The sequence below is a fragment of the Strigops habroptila genome, chromosome 8 (genome assembly GCF_004027225.2).
Source record: "Strigops habroptila isolate Jane chromosome 8, bStrHab1.2.pri, whole genome shotgun sequence".
In the NCBI taxonomy this organism is placed as follows: Eukaryota; Metazoa; Chordata; class Aves; order Psittaciformes; family Psittacidae; genus Strigops; species Strigops habroptila.
Genome location: NC_044284.2, coordinates 30,397,132 through 30,422,484, shown reverse-complemented (window position 1 = coordinate 30,422,484; position 25,353 = coordinate 30,397,132). Strand labels below are relative to the sequence as shown.

At 46.8% G+C, this 25,353-nt stretch overlaps 1 protein-coding gene across 4 annotated transcripts in view; it reads left to right on the top strand.

The window, feature by feature from the left end:
• Positions 1-800: 800 nt before the first annotated feature.
• The window catches only part of PLD1 (phospholipase D1), a 67,298-nt gene continuing 42,745 nt past the window's right edge, over positions 801-25,353 (top strand). For 2 of the 4 annotated variants that reach the window (XM_030494822.1, XM_030494826.1), the window contains exons 1-6: positions 3,249-3,360; positions 20,207-20,392; positions 20,726-20,853; positions 21,147-21,292; positions 22,122-22,230; positions 23,815-23,880. In XM_030494822.1, the coding sequence (XP_030350682.1) occupies positions 3,339-3,360; positions 20,207-20,392; positions 20,726-20,853; positions 21,147-21,292; positions 22,122-22,230; positions 23,815-23,880 (657 nt within the window). In that variant the 5' untranslated portion in view covers positions 3,249-3,338. Of the gene's footprint in view, positions 822-2,935; positions 3,115-3,248; positions 3,361-20,206; positions 20,393-20,725; positions 20,854-21,146; positions 21,293-22,121; positions 22,231-23,814; positions 23,881-25,353 lie in introns of those variants that run through there. The other 2 variants (XM_030494825.1, XM_030494824.2) reach the window with 2 other exon arrangements.

Below are 25,353 nucleotides of genomic sequence, written 5' to 3'. Positions count from 1 at the left end.
TCCTATAGGCAAACCCCTGTACTTAGGTGACATCTGTGTTCATTACGTTGGACAGATCCCTGTCTCTGCTGAAACCACTGAGGGCCCCCCAGCCTGTGGGCAAAACTGTGTTTTGCTATTGAATGAAAGGGAAGAGTGCTTTTCTGGGTGCAAGAAAATGGTTTGAAAGGCTTGGAGAAGTTGATGGCTTCCTTGTGCCATCAAATGCCGGCTCCTGCCTGCTCTGAGGCCTCAGTTTGTCACTTTCCTAGTGTCTAGAAGCTGCTGGGTCCCTCTGCTCCCCACTTTTCCCCCTGTTTGTGATGCCAAGAGGTGACCAAGATTAAAGATGAGGTCTTTATTTTAAAAAAAAATTAAAAAATCCCTTTTTCTTTTCCTGGTTTGTCTTTCAGCTGGTGGGTTGGGTTTGGTGTGCAGCAGCATAGGCTCTTAGTCCTCAAAAAGCCCTTCTGCAGATGTCTCTTTATGCCTCATGTATCCCACTTTTGGCCAGCTCACTAGGCATGGCAATGAAAAATTTAAAGAGAAGAAAAACCATGAATGAAGTGCAACTAAAGAATGAAAAAAAAAGATACCTAATAATAGGACCTTGGTTTTACAGACTGCAGCAACAGCGATCCCTGTGTGACTGCCATGCAGCGTGGTCTTTGCACTAGCATCTCTTGTTAACTAAGAAAATCTCACACCCCCTGTGACAGCAGTGTGTCCTCCGAGGGATGTGTGGAAGTTCCTGAAGACTGAAAAGCAGGTGGGAACAGAGAACCAAAGAAACCTCTGACAGACACTATTGTGTTTCTTCAGAGCTCAAGATATTTTTGAAGGTATGTGCCAAGTATCCACTTTATGAATTGCCCCTGGGACAGGGAAGGTTATGGGAAGTGTAGCAAATCACTACTGGACTCTGGCACAGCGGCGATTCTCCTGGAAGAGATGACTGTGAGTGGAGAACCTGCTCTGTCATGGTGATTGAGAGAGGGGAACTGTGCTACATAAGCCAAAAAGCTCATGGACAGTGTCTGCTCTCTTCTGCTACTCGTCTATCCCTGCTCACAGCACCTGCCAAAATCAATCTAGCAGCAGAGAAATTAAGTATGCATAAACTGAACTAAGGCTTATGGATTTGTAAAGATTTGCCAGAATTCAGCCAGCCACAGATGATGAGCACCAATATGAGCACTGGGCAGGTGGGCAGGGGGTTGTCTGTGGGCAGAGTTTTTCTTCTCTCCATCTGAGATGTCTCCTCTCTGCACCAGTGTGTGCTGAGAGGTGTGGAGACATGGGAGATGGTGGAGATCCCCTGCAGCCCACTGGCTTCCTGCCCAAGGAAGCTGTGGGATTAGCAGGGGTGAGGCTGGAGAGGACAGCAGAGATGAAGGATGCTTCCTGTGCCATCTCTCCACCGATTCCCACGCCATATGTTGGCATTAGAACGAAACCTCTCTGCAGTGTGGGGTAACACGTCCTTCTTGGGCATGACTTTGCCTGCTTTTTGGGGTGGAAAGGTGGTGCCAATGATGTAGGGTGACTTTCCATATTTCCCATTGCCCCTATCCTTTGCTGCAGAGTTCCACCTTCACTCCTCTGTTCTCTCATGGCACAGATTGTTACTGATATCTAGCTGTCTTTTTCCTTGCTCAGTACAGACAGCACTGGTGAGCCACCTTGACTCAGCTCTCCATAGATGCCAAGTGTAGCAGTGTTTGAACTCAACACCGTGAGCTGAAGGAAGCCACATTGCAATGCTGTAGGGAACCCAGCTTAGATTTCTGAGCTTGATTTTACATGTGAATTACATCACTCACACTGGTTTTAGTAAGCTGTTTGTAAGCCAAGTCATAGTAAACCCAGTGTAAATGAGCTGAGCCAATGTGCTGCAGGTGTGCCCATACACAAAGCAGGTACTGTTCTGATAGAGAATGTGGAGATGCTTCGATATTGCACTGCCAGAATAGGGGGAGAGTCTGTCTCTGCATTTGCAGTGACCAGACTTGCGTTATTTATCACATGTAGATTTGAGGACAATGGTTCTGTTACTTGCTACTAAAAAAAAAAAAAAAAAAAAAAAAAAAAAAAAAGAAGGAAAAAGAATCCTTTAGGGAAGAAAAACGTCCTAACAACCATATTGAAATCCTGCTGCAGGGACAGAAGTGGGAACACTGAATTCCCTGGGAAAAGTCACCCAGATGTCCCCTGCACAGCTGCGAGTGGAAGCTGTAGTACTGCAGGCAGGTTTCAGGCATTTTACCAGCACACCAGTATGCAAGACTATGTTAGAGCTGTTTAGCGTAAGGAGGATTTTTGCTTCTCTGCTTGTCAGTTCAATGCTTCTATAAGCACACAAATTTCCTCTCTGTCTCGCTAAAAAATCTGCTTCTTTGCATATTAAAAAGGGAGTATGGGAAGAAACATGAAAAATGTGGCATGTGCAGGCGAGTACTGCTCAGATGCAAACAATATGTGACCGTAATTATTAGGTTGTCTTGTGCTAAAAATAACGTTGCAAGTGCACTTAATTAATCATTAATTTGCACTTTTTCATTTGTTCCCCTCGCTGAATGTGATTCTTGGTGGCGGGCGGGGAAACTGACTTCTCCCTGCTGAAGCGGTTGGGCTTCTGTGCGAAGGACACAGACGGGGGAGACTGTGCTCCCGTGAGAGCTGCATTTGCGTAAGGAAATCACTTTGAGCCCCTGTCCCCGCAGGCATATGAAGTTAAAACAAACAAAAAAAAAAAGGCAGATTTTCTCCTCGGCGTTAATTCCTTGATTATGATTTTTCGTCTGTCTATGAAGAAGTGCCGACGAGAAAAAAGGGCAGAACCATGAAAGCACCCTGCACCCGCCCTCCACCCTTCCTGCCAGTATCCCAACACTCTCCTTCGCTGTGGGGTGTGGTTTCCCAGTAGTTAGCAGTGCTCATAGGCTGGAGTGCCGGGTGGGCTGGGTCGCGCCTCACTTCGCCTGTGGGGAGCCCGCCCGGGAACGGGAGCCGAGGGGCCGGGGCCGGGGCCGGGTTGCGGGGCGGCTCCTCCGGCTGCGGAGCTGCTGCTTCTTTGGGGACCGCCGCGCTAGGTCTGCAGCAGCCATGGGGCACCCGCTTCCTCGGGGGCAGGAGGTTGGTACAGCGAGGTCCGGAGTCGCCTTTGTTGGCGCTGCGGTTCGATTCCCGGTGTTGGGCGGAGGAAGGCCGATGCGCTCCCCGGGCTGTCCCGGCCCGCGCTGTGTCTGGCCTTGGGGCGGTTCGGGGCACGGAGGGGCGGTTGCTTTAGTACAACGCGCTTGTTTCCCAGCAGTTCCGTGCTTGGGCTCTTCGCTGCGGCTGGGCGGCAAACTTTGCCGATGGGAGGTGTTCGTCAGCCCTGTAGGACATACTTGGGATGATTTACTAGTTCTTCATGCTTTGAAATGGGACGGTTTGAATGCGGCGAGGCTGGCGAGCGCCAGGCTAGGGTCAGCGTCTGAGCTCTGCATCGGGGAGTTCTGAGGTGGAAGCTTTACATTTGTGGTGAACCTGGAGATGCGTTTGGCTGGTGCGTCCCCAACGCTGGTGAAACTGTATCTCTGCCCTTTTCCTTTTAACAGCTGGCGTTTCGGGACACGCGAAAAACCTGAGAGTTTCCCAACGTGCTGGCAGCTAGCTGTCATGACTTGTTCTGACGAGCTGCCGGCTTGCTTTCTTGCAGTGAAAGCCTTTCCTCCCTGTTGCTAGTTTTCTTTATTTGGCACAATTCTCTTCTAAGAGGCTGCTCCTTGGAAATCATCAGCCTCAGATCTGGCCTGGGCAATGATTCAAGCTGGTCCAGCTCTTTTGACTTTGGGAGTGTTTTGTCTGCGTGGCCAGGGCTGGCCTGGGCTCTTTGTACACAGGACAATACATATTATGTGTCCAAGTCTATGCGGTCTCCAGCTTCCTCCTTTAAGTAAATCTGCATAATGCCTTTGAAGCTAGTAAAGTTACGTGGCTTTTGGGGGACAGACACTGATAGTTTAATTGAGTGGATGAAGCTCTGCTGCTTGACATTTGGTGGAAGACTGTAAGTAATGGGATGTCACAGCAAGGCTGGAGCGCCCATGGCTGCTGGGACAGATGCTTTCTGTTTGTGTATGCTGTTGTGTTTCATAGCTGCCTCTGTTTGCAGCTTGCAGGGTGAGAATTCTGTTTCAAGTGCCTTTAATTGCTCAAGAATTCATGTTTTCCCTCCCATGCCATCTGGCTTTTGATAGCATGAGCTCATGCCAGAGGCTCGCAGGTAACCAGAGAACGATCGCTTCTTCTCATGATGCTTGCAGAAGTGTTAGCTCTGTGGCCTGGGTCTTGTGGCCAAATCTTGACCAGCTCTGCCAGAAGTTGGGAAGAACCAAGTTTAAGCCTGTGAGCCCTGGGCTACCCTTCCTTTTCAGCTTGCTGTCTGTACTATATTCACTGTGAATATGCAGAAAGTCCCTTCCTTCAGGGTGTTACTGTGGATGCTGAGCGTTGCCCAAGGATGCTGGGATCTCCGCTCAGGAGATGGGCAGTGAGCTGGGGTGGGCATCATCTCACTGGGGTGAGATGGTGTCCTCCATTGTGTAATCACTCTGCCCTGCGCTCAACTGCAGCTGAATTCAGGTTTTTTGTGGTGGGAAAGTGTCTGGCCTCCCCCAGGGCTGAGGGCCCAGTATGTCAGAGACCTGCAGTGCCTGCACTGTCACGATGTCCCCATTGCCCATCTTCGCGCAGGATTTAGCTGGTTGGGGGGCCAAACCATGGTGCTGCACTGCCCTCCCCTCCAGCAAGGAGCCAGCCCCAGGCTTGGTCAGAGCTTCCTGGGGGAGATGGTCGAGGCTAGGGAGATCCCTCTGAAAAGACCTATTAAAACTTACAGGGATTCCTGTAGCCTGTGGTTCAGCTGATTAAACGAAAGTTTATTGAGAGGCACATCTGTTTAATTTTTTTTTTTTTTTTTTTTTTGCCAAGATTCAACTTTCCTACTTTGAGAAGATCGAAGGGTGTCTCTTAAATACCCATTGGCACATTTCATTTTGTCCAGATACAGAACACCCTTGTTTTATAGGGTTATTGAAAATTAGTGCTGAGGCTCTGGTCTTACAGGAAAAAAATCATTGAAGTGATTTCTCCTGGGGGCTGTGATGCTCTTTGAGAGGCTTGAACTCCTGCCACAAATGATGCTGCTGCTGGCAGGTGTCTCCTGAGCTCTCACAGCTGAGGAAGAGTTTGCTGGGATCAGAACTCCAGCTTTTTTAAACTGCTGAAGGTAGTGTTTTGCGTATATACAAATGAAGTTATAAGCGCTAAGTAGGCGATCTTTGCTGGTTAAGTCATTCTTCCATGAAGCGGGCTGAAATCCCATGCCTCACCTAGAAATTTTTACTAGTTTTCTTAATAGCAAAGTGTAAAGGCTTGTGTCAACTTGACATTGTTATGCCTGTAATTTATGAAGTGTTCTTTAGACTGCAGGTGTGTCTGTGGTAAAGGAAAGATCTCGTGTTTTACAGTGGGTCTGCTCTCCAGCAGTGGTTTGAGAATTCTCGTCCATGGCAAACCATGCAAACAAGAGCAGTTGTGTCTCCTCTATCTGGTAGTTATGAACTGAACTTGGCTTTTTACAGTAATTCCTTCTCTGGTAATTGATTTAAAGCAAGTCAGCAAATCTTCAGGGAAAGAAACATCAGGGGAATGCACTTAACTGCCAGTGTTGCCACAAATTTTATTCCCTTGAAATGAAATCGTACAGAAGATATCAGTTATTAATGTTCATACAGGCTTCTAGATTTATCTTCTGTATCTCTATCTAAAGAACACACCAAAGGAGAAGCAGTCTCTGAAATGACTGAAGCCTGGAGTACTGCACTAAGCCACCATGCTCTGTTATGAGAAGCACCCTTCTGTTGCCTTTGTTGCAAACAGGTGGTTCCTTAATTTCACGTTGGAACAGCTACTTTGTAGCAAGTCATTTAAAAAAACAATAATAAAAACAGGTTTGAATGGGAGCAAGCATTGTACAGCAGCCTTAAATCTGAGTGTGATAGAGCTGAGGAAGCAGTTTGATTTTTCTTCTGTCTGTTGAGTTGCTGGAGTGTCTGATGTCAGTAAGCACCTGGTTTTAGCTGAGGTGGAGGAGGGTGAGAGGGAACACTTCATGCCTTTTCCTCCTATTGTCTAGCTGACAATCGATGATGTGTTTTTAACTTGCTCTCACATGCCCTGTACCCTGGAAAATCTCCTGCAGGGGCTGAGATTTAGTCATGGCCGTGTGTCTGATGGAAGTTGCAATTGGGTTCTTTTTTCTTTCCCTTCACAAAACCTTGGCCAGCTTTTTATTCTTTCTTACCACCACCACCCCCCTCCCCCCCAAAAGAAGGATTTTTTTGGTCCTGATGCTGGTTGTCATACTTTTTCTGCACTCTGAGTTGTGGGTTGTGTGTGTAGCTGGTACACAGCCTGGGTCCTTTGCAGCCACCTATGCAGAGCCAGACCTTGGCCCTGCTGAGCTGCAGGATGTAGATACATATATATAATAATTTTTTTGTTAATGTGTATTTGTTAACAGATATAACAGCCAGGTGCCCCTGCCCTGCTGCTCACTTTCATGGACTTATGAGTATCTGCCAGATGTACATACCAGCTCCACATGTGCAGACCCCCTAGAAAGCAGAGGGTGGTGGAGGGATTGGGAAAAAAACCCCTCTGTTTGCCATCTCTTCTTTACAAAATATTTGCCATGTTGCTCCCCCACCTGCTTAGCACAAGTTGTCCGGGGTGGCAGGAGGCAGCATGGTCCTTTGGGCAGGGAGACACACACCCTTACCCTGGCTCCTCTGCCTGGAGGGAGCAAACCCCCAGCAGCAAACAGGAGGGAAACATGGATTTGCATCATGAATTATATATATATATATATATGTGAATATATATATATATTTGTGTCTTCAGAATTAGAAGTTCTGTTTCTGTGCAAATATAGTGGGAGGTATCTAATTGCTGAGGTTGGTATCGCGTTCTATCACCACTGCCCTGAGCACTTCACGCATCCCTCCCTCCTTGTGCCCACGGCTGCTGCGGTGGCATTTAGTGCTTTCTAGATCCTTAAAGCAGATAAACACCAAAACCTGGGGGTTTACGTAATGAAGTGGGAGCGGGGCTCATGTCTGTCAGACAGCTCGCCTGCGCTGGGGTGCTGCGTCCCCCAGGCACCCATCTGCTGGTGCAGGGAGAGGGGGAGAAGCCATCTGGTGGCTGCTGCTCCCACGCTGGAGAGCCGGGACCCCAAAAAGGGCTGGGACAGTGCCAGGCGTCCCCCCAGTATGTGCAGTCTCCTTGCCAGGGGAAGAGAGGAAGCCACGCACCCTGGCAGGGAGGCGAGTTCTGCCTCTGAAAATAAAAACTTGTGTGAGCCAGAGCTGCTTCTAAATTACAAGTCTAAAGAGATGCTGGTGAGGGAAAACTTGCTAAAAAGGGGTCAGGGAGGGGAATGGAGCAACTACCAGAAGGACCTGCTGCAGCTCCGGCAGAGAGTATGGCGTGCCAGCATGGCAGGCAGGGTGACAACAGAGCAAGTAGGCAGGGTTATTGCCAAAAAGGGATACAGGATTTAATATCAAGATGAGATTGCTATCTTAAGGTGATTATTAGGTTAATGTGCTTGCTTTGTTGCCAAGAAAATGTGTCTGAGAGTGGGGGTGGGTAGGAATGAACCTGGCAGTGTCTCCTTGGCACATGCCTGGTCTGAGTTGGTGCTGAAGCCAGCGTTGGCCATGTGCGACATTCGCACTTTCTGATGGTTTCTGCAATCATTTTCCCTTAAAACTTCCCCTTTGCAGTCTGGGGGCACAGTCCTGACCATGTTGAGCTCCAGCAGTTAAAATGTGCCACATCTCTAGTAGGATTTGACAGCGAAGTAGCCAGTTTGTATTAGTTATCTTAATGTAATAACACTGCCACTTCCTCTTCTCTCCCCTTTCTTTTTGGTAGAGAAGGCACAGATAAAACAAGAAATGGTCTTCTGCCCTACGGAACCAACTCTTCAGGGAGAAAGACTGTAATAAAAAAGCAGCAGTGTGACTAGTGATGGGCTGGACATCTAGCAGAAGAGGAAGAGCATCCCCTCATTGCCCACCCTGAGCAAGCTGGGGCGGGGTATGGAAAGCTTTGGGGAAAGGAGGTGGAGAGCTGAGGATGAAAAACCTTATCACTATTTGAAGGTTTACTCAACAGAGAGAGGCTTTTTCCCTGTGTATGGAGTTGTCTTTACGCTATACTGGCAGCAGCAAATATTCAGAATATTCATGGTGCAGGGAGCTGCTTTTCTGACTTACATCTCAGTTGGTGGAGGAATGAAATTGTAATTTCCTTGATTGCATTTTTCAGGTCAAGCTGTGAGTAGGCCTGATGCCTGTCTTTGATTTCCTCATGTGCAGCCCTCTCATGAGGATTCTTTTTTTCTTAGGGGAGTGAAATAAGATAAACCTGCTGATAAATGCCTGGTGCTTTCCTGGGCTCCCCCAGGGCTGGCGGCAGGCACAGGGGGATCCCAGTGCTGCTCCCCAGCTCTGGGGGCTGTTTACAGCTCCTTCCCCATGGCCGAGGAGGGTGGTCCAGGCACAGAGGGACCACTCTTCTCCAGGGTGAGCATTCCAGTACACAGAGACAAAAGGCAGTATCAGGCAGACAATGTCCCACAGAGCAGCACTCTGACAGGCTCTGTCCAACCCTGTGCAAGCGGGTGATTCACAACCAGTTGGCGTTTTGGTTGTCTTGCCGTGCTTCTCTGCTTTTCTCCAGTCAAGACCCTGCCAGTGGTGTGTCCTGGGGCTCCTCTGTGCCACCTCCCAGAAACTTCTCCCTTTTTACCAGCCAGGCTTTGGGGAGGATTTTTTGTTCTTCCCCCCCAACCCTGGTCTTTATTTCCCACACCCAGAACACAGCCCTCTTATGAACACACACTAACTGCATCACTCTCAGATCAAAAGCACCTCACAGCACAGGCTCTCACCATCAGCTGGGCTGACTCCTGCTTGCAGCCTCCAGGGATCCTTGGGGTAAAAAATAAACCAGCAAGTGTAATTAATTGCACATTTCCAACACTTTCAGTAGCCTGGGGTGTTGTGCTTGTGGCAGTGCCTTGTAACTGTGCCCCACTACCTGGCTAAAGGCAACCTCACTGTTTGTTTTTTCTAATTCATTTATTTACAAAATAAAAGGTTTTCTGTCTCAACAAACTTTGAATATGAAATACGAGGTAAAACAAGTGAGTATTTGGGGCCTGCATTTTCTCTTTTGTTCAAGTAAGATGCAGTTATGTGATGCAGCCGACTTCTCTGCTGGAACAACACATATCTCCCTTGCTTGGTGTTTCTTTGGGTGCAGTAAGAAGCACCCATGGGTGCTGCAGTCTCCCAGGAAGCTCATCTGTCCTTCTCTCTGTCACGACTAAAGGGCTGCTGAAACACTTTGGAGAGCAGGCAGTGCATCGTAGTCTTTTTGTAAAGAAATGCTTTGGTCTCTCATTCCTCTCTTTTCTAGCAGTCTATTTATGTAGTCCCCATGAGATGTTTTGAAGTGTGTTTTTTTCCATGACAGAGGTTTCCTGCAAATTGATTTTTAATTTTTTTTTTTTTAAGTGTCCCGCCCAGCGTTAAGTCTCACCAAGAGAGAATAGAACAGTCGATGACTCACAGTGGCTTTGAAATTTCTGCAGTTAGACCTGATCCCACTGAATTTTGGCAGCAATAATGGCAAATGAGCCATTTTGTTCACTAGGAGAAAGAACCGGCAAGATGGGAACTGCTGCCTGAGCCTGTTCAGGGTCTTTTTTTTCCTCTCCCAAAGCTATTGCTTTCCTTTCTAGCAAATGGCATTTTTGTACATGCGTAAAACTGTCTGCAGTTCTCTGAGCAGCGCTGTTCTGGACCTTACGGTAGCTGGGGGGAAAAGTAATATTTCTTGGTTCATTGTGTGCAGCTGCCCATCTTGTGTTGAGGCCTGGAGGGTTCAGCCTGTATGTCATAACCTTAATGCTCTGATTTCTTCTAGGAACATGTAGAGAAATTCCATATAGGAGGTTTCACAAAACAAGAAAAAGCTGCAGGCTGTCTGTGGTTGTCCAGACACCTGCATTGCTTGTAAGGTGCTGGAGGTCTGGGTATGTGGGTAAGGGAGAGGAATGAGGAGGCAGCTCAGGCTCAATTTGAGTTCAAACACGAGCACCATTTTTCACTGTCTGCCATCACCATGATTCTGTACTGGCTTGATGGAGGTGGGGTTTTTTCCCCCTCTGGGAAGGGAGAAAACAATACATCTAAGGCCTCTATTTTGTTCTAAGAAAGCTGTCAGTATTGCATATGTGTATAAATGAGCTATTTTGCATAAATTTGCAGGTGTTTAGTTGTATTTAAGCAAGAAACATATGGGAGCTATTCATTCTAAGTTACTTCTTTATAAAGAGCAATTCTGTATTGAATTTGCCTGGGTTTGATCTTAGTTCAGCAGGTACCAATCTGAAACCTCAGCCATTGTTCCAGAGTTATTTGTGAAATCAGAACCGACCTTCTGTGACTATTCGCTCATCCTTAGTTCTGATTATGAATCAAATACTTCAGCATATAGAAAAAGTAACTTTACAGTAGCTCGAGTACACTGTGTCCTGGGTGCTGTTTTGTGATCCCATGGAGGGTCCTATGGAGCTCATGTGGACAGTCTCCTTGGGAGAGGCTGGTTTACAAAGCCACCTGAACTCTGCTGTGAAGTCTTGAGGACAATATCACCTTTGCCCCTGAGCTCGGCTCACAGCTTCTCTTGTATTTACCTTGGGGACTTTTCCAAGCCAACTGTTTTCTTCTTGCAAGCTAGAAGTTCTCAAGTATTTGTTTTAGCTGGCCAGGGAGAAGGAAAACACAAGTGTCTGGGAGGCCTTAATATTATCCTAGATCCACAGATGAAGGAGACTTCTGGGTGTGAAAGGGTGGCTGAGGGCTGCTGATTGCCCGTGTTGGTGCTTGCTGTTGGCCATGGCTGCAGATTAAGCGGCTGCATTTGGAAATGCAGAACAGTAGTAGGCCTGCACCCGCCCGTCATCTCCTCTGGCACGTGTTGTTGCTGGCTCTTTGGGCATGATGCCTTACTGTACATTGAGCATGTGGTGCTGGGTGTCTCAGCTCAACAGTGGGAGGTGAGGGCATTGAGCGCTGTAGCTTCAAGAGTAGACTGGAAGTCAGCCAAGGATGGAGACATCAGATTCTTGGGGAGTTTATTAGCCAGAATGCAGGAAATATCCCTTTAAAAGCATTGCTAAAAGGAAAAAAAAAAAAAAGAAAAGAAAAAGTCATATAGGGAGGTTCAGTTTGGAAAGATGCTAAATCCAGGTGTGCAGGTAGGGGTATGGCAGTGTTTCAGGACTGGGATGGCTGGAGGTGCATGGTGACCCCATGGTGTCGCAGCTCCTCTTGCTCCTGTGAACCTGACGTTCATCATGTGCTTTGGGTTTACCAAAGTACATCCCTGACACGCTGCACGCATAGTAAGCAAAGCTTGGCAGAGGTTAATGTTCAGCGTGTGCGGTGGCAGGGTTGATTCATGCTACCAGGAAGCATCAGTGTGGGATGACACCATGCAAACACCCACATGGACCCAGGAGCTGGACTTGGCTGCTGCTCCTTGTATGGGAACACTTTTAGTCCTGCACTGTGGTACTACCTTCCTGCTCCATCATAAGTGCCTGCTCATGCCAACTGTTTTTTGCAATATGAATTGTTTGAGGAGTTCCACTGAAACAAACAAAAAAATCAAGGCAATGGAAACAGCATTTTATTAAAGCAATCAATTATTAGTAAAAATACGTGATCTCAATCTGCTCAATCCTTGTTGCTGTGATACCTGCAGAAATTTGTTTGAGCAAATCACAAAAAGGGTCAACAAAAATTTAGCATCTCCCTGTGCTTTTGCATGTGTTTTTTAACGGCAAGAGGAGAAGAGAAAAATCATGTTCCCACTTGATGGAAGCTTGGCAATTAGCAGCAGGGTTGCTACTGGAGTGGGGATGGTGACCTCCTGACAGGAACCCGTGCTCTCTGCCTTCATATAGAGCACTTGCTCTTGGTGGGAGCAAGTGCTTGCGCTGAGAGCAGGGCTGGGGGAAGTGGCTAAGAGGACTTATTGCAGTCTCTCAAATCCCTTCCTGAGCACAGGCTGTAGTGCTTTTCCCAGTTTAGCCTGGCTGGCAGGAGTAATGTGAAGATCCATGTTTGCGTTTATCAATTGTGGCATGGAGGTGCTGGGCTGCCTTCCAGCGTGCCTACTTGGCTCTGCACCACTGAAATTCCCTGCAGAAATGTGGCTTGGCAGGTGGCGGTTGCTGGAGCAGACGTGGCACTGGGACATACCAGTATAGTGTTGAGTGATGTACAGGACATCAGCCATGTAGATGTCTGTATGTTTAGATCATGAAAATGTGTCCTGTATTTATGTATATGATGTGTATATCTAAGAGCCGTGGCAATGCTTTCCATCCCTTGAGTACCGCAGTGGTCCTTATCACCTCTGATTGTTGTGGAGATGGTTACTTTGCATTACACTATTGCTCTGGGAAACTCCTTGCTTTTAGGTGGGTTGGGGGGGTTTTTTTGGTGGGTTTTTTTTTTTTTTTTTGTTTTTTTGGGGGGTTTTTTGGTTGTTTTTTTTAATAAAGCTTTCATGATCCTTCTTTGTGCCAAGCTCTGTGTGTATCTCAGCACTCTGAAGTGCTGCATCCTTTCACCTTCCTACTGTTTGTGCTCTTTGAAGCAGGTACTTTTTCCAGCCCCTCTTTTCCCTCAGACCAGGACTCACTTGGCCACTCCCTGCTGCATCTCTGTTGTGCACTTTGGGGATGCCACGATATTGCTGATATCCAAGGTGGTGTCACACAGTTCCCTTTGCCTGTCTGCAGCTATAGTGATAGCAGGTCTCTGGGGGGAGCAATCAGGTGCCGGAGGCTCTGGGCAACCCCTGTGCTGGCTTTCAAGGGTATTATGTGCAGTGCTCCTGGGTTTAGGGGTGCAGAGTGTGCGCTGTGACCACATCACACAATGGAGGGTTTGTGGTGATCCGGGGTTGAGTGCAACTGCCCAAAGGATGCACAACACTCTTGTCCATGCCCAAGGAATCCAAAACATGGCGATGAATAAGTATGTGAAAGGCTGCCATTAATCATTGATAAATACCTAATGATCGGCTTCCCGCTGGAGGCTGTGCTTCCCGTGGCAGCCTGGGGAGCAGGGCTGTGCTCCAGATGCCCTGCTGGGCAGGGGAGAGCAGGAGCCCCATGCCAGGGGAACAGAAGCCAGAGCAACCAGCATGTCAGCATGAGATCAGCAGCCTCTGCTCATCTGTGGATGTTTATGTTTTCCTTTTACTGTTCTGTAAAGCAAATAATAAGAGTCCTTGGGAAGCGCCTGACGCTTAGGCTGGTCCTGGGTGTGGGGAAAAATGCCGCACTGAGGGGTTTTCTGACCACAGCAGTGGGTTAGTCACCACACAATCACAGTGCTGCCTGCCATGGTGACCAGAGCCTTACCTCATAGTTTCCCTTGACCTGCCTGGGTGGTTCTTTGTTGCCTTTTTATCTAGTACAAATACTGTGAGATGGATGCTGCAGAACCCAGTACAAGGGCAGAAGAAGCCCTGACCCACTACTGATAGCACAGCAGGGACTTCCATAGACTTACCTGTTATTTCCAGTCATCCCAGTCTTGAAGCATGTCATCACCTGTTGAAAACAAGCCATGTGGGTTCCCATGACTTAGCTTTTCCTCTGGGTGGGCTGGTGGCTTGGCACTAAGCCTCATGTGGAAAGAACTATGGAAATCAATAAAGCAGAACCAGGGAACTATGCTGCAGTTGTTAGTGGAAAGTGCAAATTCATTCCTGCTTTTAGAGGTATTACTATTAAATGTGGGAGCTTTGTGAGCTGGAAACACTGGAAACAGTGTTTTGAAATATTTTGGTTTTATCAAGATTGGGCCAAAGATAAGAAAATGAGATCAGGATGATGTCTGAATGTGATGTTTGTTGTTGATTTGGACTCACATTTCAGTTCTTCTCCAGTTCTGTGTCTTTCCAGGGTGGGAACAATGCTTTGGTTCTTATTCACGGGTTATGTTGTGTGTTTTAAAAAATACACTCTAATCCTCTTGATCTGTCCCTGTAGTATGAGCATCCAGAAGAGCAGCTTTTCAGGAGGTGTCTCTATGTGCCATGCTGGCCACTTGCTCACCTGGCTAAATGGCTTCCATGTACTGAACTTGAGAGCAGGGTTAAGTCATTGTTGAGCATTTTTGAACCCCTCTGTCTTTTAATTACCTACATAGGAAATGTAGCCATGCTACCTACAAGAGCCCTTGGATTTTGATTAGGTAGTAGGGGAGGGTATACTAGAAAATAAAATCAGTGTGTGTGTGTTTTGCTTTGTTATGGGTGTGTGGTTTTCTTGGGCTGGAAAAGCAGGACCCTCTTTGCAGGTGCTTGTGAGGACCCTGCAGGGATGTTTCCTGACTGCTCAGTGGATGTCTGACACCTGCCCAGGGCTGTGGAAGGAAGGTGTGCCAGGGCGTAAATCTGGGGGTGATGACAGGCCCATCTCCTCCTGGGGGATGCAAATAATTCCTCATAAAGGGCTGTTGTCAGCCTAAAGTATTTCTCTATGAAGGAGTGGTCCAAAGCTAATTTTAGGATTAAAATGTGGTAAATTAGGAAATAGTTGTATGGAAAAGACTCATCACTACCAGGCAGGGCAAACAGCTGTTGAGGGCATTGTGTGTAGGATTTCCTTAGCATCTCATCTGGGCTCTCACTGCCTGTATGGCACCCAGGCTTCCGGCAGCAGCAGGAAGAGAGAGGAAATTCATGGCTCAAGTTGTTTGGGTTTTGTTTTGTTTCATTTTTCCCCTTTTTAATAACACCACCTCATTGCCCTGTTTTAGCCTGAGCCCACATGTTTTGCTCGTGCAGCCAGGGAGGCTCACGTGGGTCCAGCCACTGGCACTGCCTGTGGGACAAAACCAAGTATGGGAATGGAGGTCACTTGTCACAGCCCTTGCCTAAAGGTCACTGTACTGGGAGAGATGTCATGGGAACTGAATGAGGCTAATTTTCAGGGATTATAGTGTTTCTCGCCATGGGGATGGGAGTTGATGTAGAGCATCAAACCCTGGGAGGCATTAGCAGGAAATGCCTAGTTTTACTGGATGTATTTTCTCTTCCCTCCCTGCTTCTTTCCCAAATGAAGACTTTTGTGGTTTCATAGCTCTGCGTGGTGCTCGTCAGCATCATAACCTCGTTAAGGAGCAGCAATTATCTGAGCTTGTTACAGATCTGCCATGATACATGTAAGAAAATAAACTTAGGCTGACCAAATTTTAGGTAGTCTGTGCTATTACCAGCTGCATATATTTTCACTTTCATATTCATCAGAACTTGAATGTCTTCAAAACACAGAACTGTTCATGAATATTTACTAAAATTTGATGATTTTTTTTTTTTTTTTTTTTTTTGCCTTCCAGTTTCCATGTCTTTAAAGCTATGCTTTTGTTTTCCTGTGCAACAAGTAGAAAACCTTTAGTAAAAACTGGGGTTTAAAGCATAACCAAAATGCCAAATAACAAAAATAGCTCTCAGGCTTGTAGAGTTGTAGGATTGAGGTAGGGGTTTGCAATACATTCACAAGGGCTCAGAGATTAATATAGTTAATTTTGATTTTTATAGTAGTTTTCCTAAAGTACTGAAATATTGATTCTTGGTGCAGTCATTATTCCAAATGTATATATTCTACTAGCTCAAGAGGTTTGGGGCCCATGTGCTTTGGGGACAGCCCGGTGAAGGGAGGCAGAGAGGTTAAATTGTGCTTGGAAGAGGAAGTAATTAATCTGAAAACCAGGCTGGACAAAGGTGGTGTCAGCAGAGTTTGTAGGGGTTTTAGTATGTTTTTTTCCTCTTTCATTTGTTTTACCATCTCCCCTTTTCCTTATTCGTTCATTTTTCCAAAGCTTTCCTTTACAGGGTGGTTTTTTGTTTTTTTTTTTCCCATTGTTGTTTTCCTCCTTGCTGCTTTTGCCCGGACAGACTTTGAGCCAGATAAAACCAGAGCAGTGCCTTCCCTCTGTTAATATGCAGGTTGCTGTGCCAGTTCCTGGCTACCTAGGTGGCAGGTTTGGGAATGTGGGTGCTGGAGGGAACCGGGTGGGAAGGTCAATAGGGGCAGCCTGCCCTTACAGACCTCCAATGCTGGGGACTCTGCAAGCCCCTCCTTGGACAGCGCCATGCCTTTGCCGTTGGACAGGGCTTTCCTCCCTAGTCTCTGCTTTGAACCTACAATTAAGAGCAATTATCTCTTGTCTGCCTTGCTTACAGGGGGCTTGTGGACTGCTGTCATGTTTTATCCAAGTCTCTTCCTTCTCTCAGTCCTGCCACTGTGTTCTTACGGGTCAAGTGTTTTAGATCTGACTCTTCCTGTCTTCTGCACCCTATCTTCCTTTTTGGCTTGCAGTAGCCCTGTTTGTGCATCTTGGCACAGTTTTTGCCTTTGTCTGCTGCTTATTTGCTCTCCTGGATGGCAACAGCCAAATACTGAAATGTAGCACATGTTTCTAATATATTTCACCCTATTATTTCCACCCTCCTGCAATTTGCCAGTATCGTGTGAATTCTCTCTGTCCTTTACATAATTGCAGCCTCCAAAGCTGACAATATCAGCAAGCTTTATAAGCCCGTTCTCTAGTCCATCATTAGTGCAGGCAGTGAGTGACACTGGATAGACAGGACCTCCTTGATGCATCTATTTTGCAGTTGAATCATGGATAACTGCGCTTGGTGTGTGTTTGCACCCAGCCTGTTGCACATTAACCCGGACACATTCCTCAGCTTGCCGATGAGAATGCAAACAGTGTCCTCATGGAAACTCCAGCCAAGAGGTTAAATAGTTCTTACTGAGCAGAGCCATATAAAGCAATTTGCAGAAGCTTTCAGAGGGATGTGGTATGTCCCATCGTTCCGGCTGACCCCTCTGCTGCCCTCCCTGTCTAGGGCTGGGATTGCCCCATGCCCTCCGGCTCTGCAGTGGACGGCTGTGACAGGGGAGCTCAGTTGCTGCCCAGATTTGTGGGGGTTTTGGAAGCGCCATAGGCAAGTCACATTTTCCTTCCTGAGCCCATAATCTAGCTTAAATCTTGGCAGGGAGAATCTTGCTGCTGGGTCTGACTCAGGTCCAACTGAGTTTGGACTCTGCTTTATCCCATGACTTGTCTGTGGCAGCTGTGAAAACAGCTTTTAAACAAATAATTAAAAAAAAGCCCTCAGTTATGCAGTCCTGCTGTGGTCCTCAGCAAATAATCGCTGCATACACTGGTTAATTGTTTATCCATTAAGTGGCTGCGTCAATTAATCTGACAAGAGGAGCCTGGCTGTACCTGGCACAGAGGGGAGGAGGAGGAGGGAGGATGCACATCCTGTCCATGTTGGCTCCTGTCTGCATGCTCTTCCTTTAGCCCAGTTGCTGTGGTATTTCTCTGCAGGTTTTCTTCAAGCGTAATTGCTGGCATGGCGTGTGCAAAGTGTATTTGGGTTTGTGTTCTCTTTACCTCTTTTTCTGGAAAGCGCATTAAGTTTCCATGAAGGAAGAGCATCTCTTCAGCCTAGAAAAAACAAACTGTGTTTTGTTTCTAAATGTAAATGTGCACTTAAGAAATACAAAGCAAGATACTGCTTTATTTCCAGCTAGAGATGGCCAAAAAATCTTTGTGTGGAGTGAGAAATAAAATAGGTGCAGAGTGGGGAAGCGCTGCTGCCTGGTATGGGGCAGCTCTGGGTTTATTTGGGAAGCCTGATAGCGTGGCCTCCCTCCCGGGAATGCTGTGTATGTATGCCTGCTTTGTAGGGAGAAAATCAAGCACCCAGAGCCAGTCTATATCTGGTGGAATGACTTCACTGCTAGAAGAAAATAAAAATATACCTTGTGTGCTCTGAGTAATTAATGTTCCCTGCAGTATGTTGCTAGTAATAGGTAAAGTGTGAAGCTTCTGACAGTGAGAACTGGCTTTCCGTCGAGCTGTGGTGAGGGCGGTGTGGGGCAGCGCTAATGCCAAATTCCCACTGCAGGGAGGCTGTGCAAACTGGGTAACATCAGCGCCTTCATGGTCCCACACTTCAGAACAGCTCCACCTGCGAGGATGAATGCAAATTCCTTTTGCCCTCCCCAGGCAGAAGGGGAATGAGGTACTTGGGAGCGCATGTGTGAGTTGTTCAGGTGGATCTCTTGAAGTGACGTGCCAGCCCAGTGAGCCCCAATCGGGTCCTAAAGCCACCTGTGCTGCAGTGGCATTCCCAGCCACCAGTGGAAGGTGGCAGAGCCACCAACACCCTCGGAGCCCTCAGTCCCAAGGTGAAGCTGTGTTTCTGCATTTGCTTTGATATAATAAGGAGAGATTGACACAATTTTTCTTGATTCAAGTCTATATGCAAATGGATTTTTTGTTTTTTGTGAAGACAGCTCATTTTAACATGTTTTTGAGCTTACATGATATCAGCCTTATGTAGTAATAAAATTATGTACTTGTTTCAAGAGGAAACGATAATAAAGAATGTTCTTTCAAAAGCAGCTAAACACATGAATTATTAAAATGTTACATTATTTCCAAATTACAGCATATCTAGCTCTTTCTATGGAGCTCACTCAAGAATAATTGCATAGTGTTCTTTGCAGAATTTAACATCAGAAATGTCGTACTTTTTTCTTTTTTAATCATTCTTCTGCACAATGTAAGAGCTTCCACAAGTATAAATGGGTGTCCTTATACTGGCTTCTGTAAAACGTTGCCAGTTTGTCCCATCCATATTTTTTCAGTGTAGCTGTCGAGCTGCGACATTTATTGCAGAGCAGAGATTGAAGGGACTTTTTATCATGGAGGTGCCCAGGAGCTGGAGTTTGGCTGCATGCAGGGACCAGCAGACAGGTCCACAGCCCCATGGCAAGTTGCAGAGCCTGGAGGAGGAGAAGGCAGCTTTGCAAATCCTCACAAGTGCTGAGAGCTTGCACCAGTGTTAGTGGACGTGCCTCATGTCTTGATAGGGTGTTTTTGGTTTTAGGTTTGTTTTTTTTCCTTTTTTCCCCTATTTTTTTACTTTACTTCTTCCTTCCCTGTCTTTGTCCTGACTCAGGCTCCTGGCACGGGTGGATGGGGATGAAGGTGGGAAATGCTGTAGTCATCTGTGCCCAAACACCTCCAACAGTCGCTGCCTGACTGCCCTGAGCAGGCTACAGCCTTTACGCTGCCCACTGTCCCCATCACAAAAGGGGGGTGGGCTGGTCCCCTGCAGTCACCTGTGCTGTGTATGGGACGTGAGCTCACTGGGTGGCTCTTGGAGGGGTGAGCACAAGGATGAGCTGCAGTGTCCACCTGTGTTGCTCCCAGGCTTTCTGTGGGCGTCCGGGTGCCCCAACCCTGCTCCACTCCCCTGACAGGAGCCCTCGTGGCTGTGACTTTTGAGCCCGCTGAGAGGATGGAGCCGTGGAAGAGCACAAGACACGCAGATACCATGGGCAATTTGCGTAAGGCACATAAAAACAGAGGAAATCTTAATGCCAGGCATTTGTATCACTAGTTCAATCACAAAAAAACGCCTACTGATTTTCTGAGTGAGCTTTTTCTCTGTGCAGCTTAACCTGGCAAACACAGTGTCGTGTGAATTAAGTCAGGATTTGGCCAGGCATTAATGTGGTTTGTGCTTTTTCTGGTAAATTGTCATTATTGCAGAGCTAGCTGAGACGGTCAGGTGAGTTGATGCAAAAGCTTCCTTGCTTTCCCTTTGAAATCAATATGTAAAGGTACTCCTAAGCCACAACCAACCCCCTGCATTTTTTTGTGTAGCTGTAAAGTGAAATACTATGTATTTTGCACTTTAAAGTACAACAGAGTTTGAGTCCTGTGGTCACTGGCATTGGGAGAAATGCTCTCTTGTAGCCTGAATCTACCTGTACTTTTTCATGCTCTGGGCAGTGGTTTCCTGTAGCTGCAGGGCTGGGTGTTTTGCATCTGGTGTGTTGGATGGGGATAGTTGGAATGAATGTGAGTAAAGGGGCTGGAGGGAAGACAGGGCCATGCACAGCCAGGGGTTTCCCTCAGCCCCGCTGTGCTAAGGTGTTGGAGAGAGAGTGATGACAGGCCTGCCTCTTCCTCCTCCCCAGTGCCCCGTGGCTCCGGGGAGCCAGTCCCTGAGATGTCACTGAGAGCTGAAAGCCATGCAGCTACATCGATGCTGAAGAAAGTTGCTGCAGACATGAACAACATCATTGAGAGCCTGGACACCAGGGACCTCCACTTTGATGGGGAGGAGGTTGAATCAGAGGTGCTAAATGACCCAAAAGGCACTGGTGAGTTGATGTCCGTGTGTTCTCACCTCCCATCCTGCCTGGATATACCCTTTCTGTCAATAGATAGCATACCTCAGTGGTTTTACCAACCATTGACCCTGTTCTAGGACCAGGAGGCATTACTTTTAACACTTGAGCTCTTCAAGTCAAGTCCCTTCTGTGAAAGCTTGTCTTTAAGCTGATAAATAAAACCTGGCGTATTTTAGTGGAATTAATGCTGCTGTGTAAATGTGTAACGCATAGCTGTTAAAACATTGCAGCTATCTGCTGGCTTTCATGGCCTCCTTGATCATTACAAGACTGTTGAACTAATGGGGTTTGTGTTCCTTCCAGTGTGTATTCCCTTCTCTGCCATCTATCACACCCATGGGTTCAAAGAGCTGGGCACACAGACGTACCTCACCGGATGTCCTGTTCAAGTGCGTGTGTCGGAAGTGGAACGCTTTACTTCCACAAAGAAGGTCAGAACATCCAGAAATTCAATTTAATTTCCACAGAACTGTATTAAAATGCTGTTTATGGGTTAATTTTGCATGTGCTTGTTCATGGGCTGAGGAAGCAGGAATGCCTATGTCTCAGAAAACGCTTAAGAGAGAAGGTTACCTGTCTGTTTATAAAACCCAATAAAGCAGAACAAGAAATGGTGAGACAGTGATCGTTAAGCAGAAATGAATGAGGGCTCTTTAGATGAGCAGCTGCAGGAAAATGACTTATTTCAAAGCTGCATCTCTTGTGGTGGGGTTCTCCTCTGCAGGTACCAAGCCCCAATGTTTACACCATCGAGCTGACCCATGGAGAGTTCACCTGGCAGGTGAAAAGGAAGTTCAAGCACTTCCAGGAATTTCACAGGGAGCTGCTGAGGTACAAAGCCTTCGTGCGCATCCCTATCCCTACCAGGAGGTGAGTGTGCAGCCCTGCAGACACGGTGGGCTTTGGGCAGATGTGATCTTCTTTTCCCTTTTAAAAGCTTTGGCTTCACCAATCCCATTTACTTTGCTGTAAGGAGGACAGGGTAGAAGAACTCAGTTTCTACAAATATTTAGCAGCTGTAATAAAAACATTTAATCTCTATATAGCAGCTATAATCTAAGTGGTGCGAACACCTCTTTGCCTTCTGCAGAAAGTATGCTGGGCCCCAGACCGTCAGCTTTTGAGCTGAATTTGCTTTGAACCTGAAGAAGGATTATGCTAATGCTAATGGAAATTGTTGGTGTGCTGTGGCTCTCTGCTAGCATGGGGTGGATGTGGGAGGTACAGGCGTCCCTGGTATGGACCAGCCCTGCCCAGGCTGGTCTTGGTACTCAGGGTGGCTTGAAGTGTTAGGGGAAGAGGAGTGGTGTAAGTCAGCAAGAGCCTTGTGAGGTAGAGAAATGTGGGGAGATGATTTTAAGAAAGATGAAATTATGAGGGTTAAAGGCTGGGGGAATATAATTCCCTAAAAATAGAGTTACACTCTCTTTCTTCGTCAGAGCTGAAGGGAACTCTCAAAAATCAAATTCTGATACTTCTGTGTTGTGTTTTTGTTTGTGAGCCAGTTGGAGCACACTGGCTTCTTAAATGAATCCATGCTTGCTTTTTTTTGGTTTTTTTTTTGCTTTCCTGCCCTCCCATCTCAGTTTTTAAGAGCTTGCATGGGAAAAATGAAAGCATTGCAGAAGAATGGTTACGTATTGAGGTGCACACACTCGCAGCACTCAGACTTGGTGTCGAGGGTTTCTTTTCCTTCCAGTCACACGGTGAGAAGACAATCCATCAAAAGGGGAGAACCGAGGCAGATGCCGAGTCTGCCGCACACAGCGGAGAGCACGGTGCGGGAAGAGCACTTCTCCAGCAGAAGGGTAAGTGCCTGGGAGGCATTCTGTGTGCGGGGGCCAGAGCAATGCATTGGGGGTGCTTCTGAGGTGCAGAGGTGCCAGGCAGGTTGTTTGCGAAGCTACACACTATCAAAGCCCTTGTTTTATTACCATTCAAGTCTTTTGCTTGGCAAACTTAGGCTTTGACAAGCCCAGAATGCTAAATCCTCCTCCATGCAAAGAAGAAGATGCTGTTCCCAAGGTTCATATGGACGAAGTTTTCCTCTGCAGCTGAGGAAAACCACGATGCTGAGAGTGGCGGTTCCCCTCCTCCCACCTGCTCCAATTTAAAGATGGAAAAGGCAGTTCACAGAGTCAAGTTGCGTGATGGAGGCAGCCCCGCGGCCATCAAAATCTGAGAGATTTCAGTCCTGTCCCCCTCTGAAAGAGGAGATGACAGTCAGGCTTTTGATGCTGAAGTGGGTAATTTTAGCCGAGGCACACGTGTTCTATGTAACTTCATCAGATGTTAACAGATGGACTCTTCTATGAAGAGGGCGGGTGTCTTCCTACCTCTTCATTGCAGCTTTGCTGTTTGGAGAGGGGGGAAAAAGAAAGGAAAAAAGAAAAAAAGAGTCTGTACAATAATCCCATGTTTGTTCACCCTGTGCTTATCATTCCCTTTCTTCTGTTCACTCCCTCTCTGGGCTTTCTGCTGCTGAAGCCGCAAGCCCCAAAAGGTTGTGTCTTGTGGGTGTGCACTGCAGATAACCCTCCCTGCTGTGCATGGCTGTGCTGCTGTGCAGGAAGCTTCAGGAGAGAGATGTTAGTTTAAAAGAGGAAGAAAAAATGTTTTAAAGATCCTTCCCCCCCCACATTGGTTTCCTTGTGGGAATCCCACAACTTCCACCATGGGGGTGTTTGCACTGTTTTTACCAGCTGGGTATCTCAGTGTTGTGATGCTAGCACCAAAGAGGATGAAGATCTCAATGGCATTTGCTTCTTTTTGGTTTGTTTTGTGTCCTGTAGGACTCTGCTCACTTTCCCATGGCTAAACAGCTTAACCTCTTCTTTGCCCAGATACTATGAGAATGGGAGAAGGTTTTCTCTCCTGTAATGATTTCTTCTTTTCTTCCCTCCTGGCTGGGGAGGACAGGCTGTCTGGTGACCAGTGGCCTAGCCACTGCCCTCTCTGTGGCTTTGGCACAGGGCAGCATGGTCACTGTGCTCCTCGCCCCTGAACCTGGTGTTTTGGTTAACCACATTTTATTTAACCAAATAGGCATCTGAGGCTGTGTTTACCCACAAAGCTCATTCATGTGAGTCAGAAACAGCGGGGACTGATTTTGTATTTAAAATTGTTCTGAAACTTGGGCTCAGTCAAGAAAGTTGACAGTGCCAAGGTGGAAGGTACATACATGGATCTGTGAACAGTAAACAACCTGTGATCAAACTGTTTATGCTGCTGAGCTATAATCTTCCGTGAGCCCATAATGATGTATTTATACGTTCAAGCTGAAAAGTGTGTCTGATTTCTTGATTGCTTTCTAATGCCACGGTTGGATTGTGTGTGGGGTTTTTCTTGAAAATTCCTGTTTCTTACCTAAAGTTTCAACATTTTAATTGTAGAAACAGCTGGAAGACTACTTGACAAAGATCCTAAAAATGCCAATGTACAGGAACTACCATGGGACGGTAAGTAGAAGTTAGTTTGCATAAATGCCTAAAGAATATTCACTTCACAGAATTGAGAAGAAAAAAAGTTTTCAAGATCCATTTTTTTTTTTTTTTTTTTCCACTCCCTTGGTTTCCTTGTGGGAATCTCACAACTGGACCACAGTGACGCTGAGCTTGTATGAGTTCACCTCTGCAGGTATTTTGTCACTTTCAAAGGGAGAGATGGTATTTGGCTTACTTCCCGAAGTCAATAGTCTTTTTGAAATAAGGAGAGATGTCAAATCTAACTTCAGGCCTATTTTAAGCAAAAAAAAAAATTTCCTTTGAAAGCCATCCTTGCGTATTTCTTCAGTATGTCTTACTGTCGGCCACAGCTGTAACATCTCTCTGAGATGGTAATTTATTTCCCCTTTGCTGCATAATGACTGTGTTACTCTGTCTTTTGTATTATCAGCAAAATCTGATGCATGCATTGAGTAGCTGCAGAGCTTAGTGACATTTCTGAGCAAGAAGTGATAACTGGGAACACTTGGTTTTCAAACAAGCCAGAAACATAGACTGAATTTATGGTTTCTGTAGCAGCCAGTTCTTCTCTTCGACTGTTGTTGGTGTTCGGTAGGTTGTTCTGCTCTTTTGCAGATTTCAGTTGTGTAGAGATGTTGGGCAGCTTGTATCTGGAAAGCTATGTGTGCTCTTACTGCACAGTCTGTTGAGCACTGCCTGTCATATGGGGCGAAGTGCCCATCCAGTTGGCTGGCGTGCTTTGGGCTGGCTGTTGTGCTTTGGGTTGCAAGAAATCTTCAGACTCAGGGTGAGGGAACTGTGTCCCTTACAGAGTGCTTCTTTGGGGACAGGCTGTGGAGCTTAAGTCCAATGTGAAGCTTAAGCCCATGTAAACTAACACAAGAGGTGTATTAGTTTACATGTGGAAAATAGTAATCTTTTGTTCTGAAGAAAAGATTGGGATAACTTGGCAATTTTGATCAGCAGCATACGCAAGACGGGGGAGAGTTATTTTACAGTGTGAATCCGTCTTGTCGCTCTTAGGCAGGTGTTACTTTTTCAAATACTTTGGAGAGTTTCTGCTGGTGTAAGAAGCTGGGTGATCTTTTGACCAGGCTCTGGTTCGCAGCAGGCTGCTGTGGCGGGAGCCAGGCAAGGAGGTGGGCAGTCCTGCCTTGCCTGGGCAGCTGTGGGGTGCTCCCCTCCTGCGCTGAATCACCCTTCTGTCCCTGGCCCCAGAGACAGATGTCACTTTGCACATACATTCTCAGTTTATTGTTGGCTTTCACTGGATTTGGCTGCGTTTAGTGAGGACTTTGCTGTTACTGGTGGCAGCGCTGCTAACTGCAGTGGGTCCTGCAGGCGATGCTGGAAAAAAGCACAGGGAGAAAAATGTTTCCTTTAAAAAAACTCTACCAAAAAAACCCCCACCATTCTCAAACTAGAGACAAAAGTGAAGATTTCTGGCATTTTCTTTGGCACTGTATT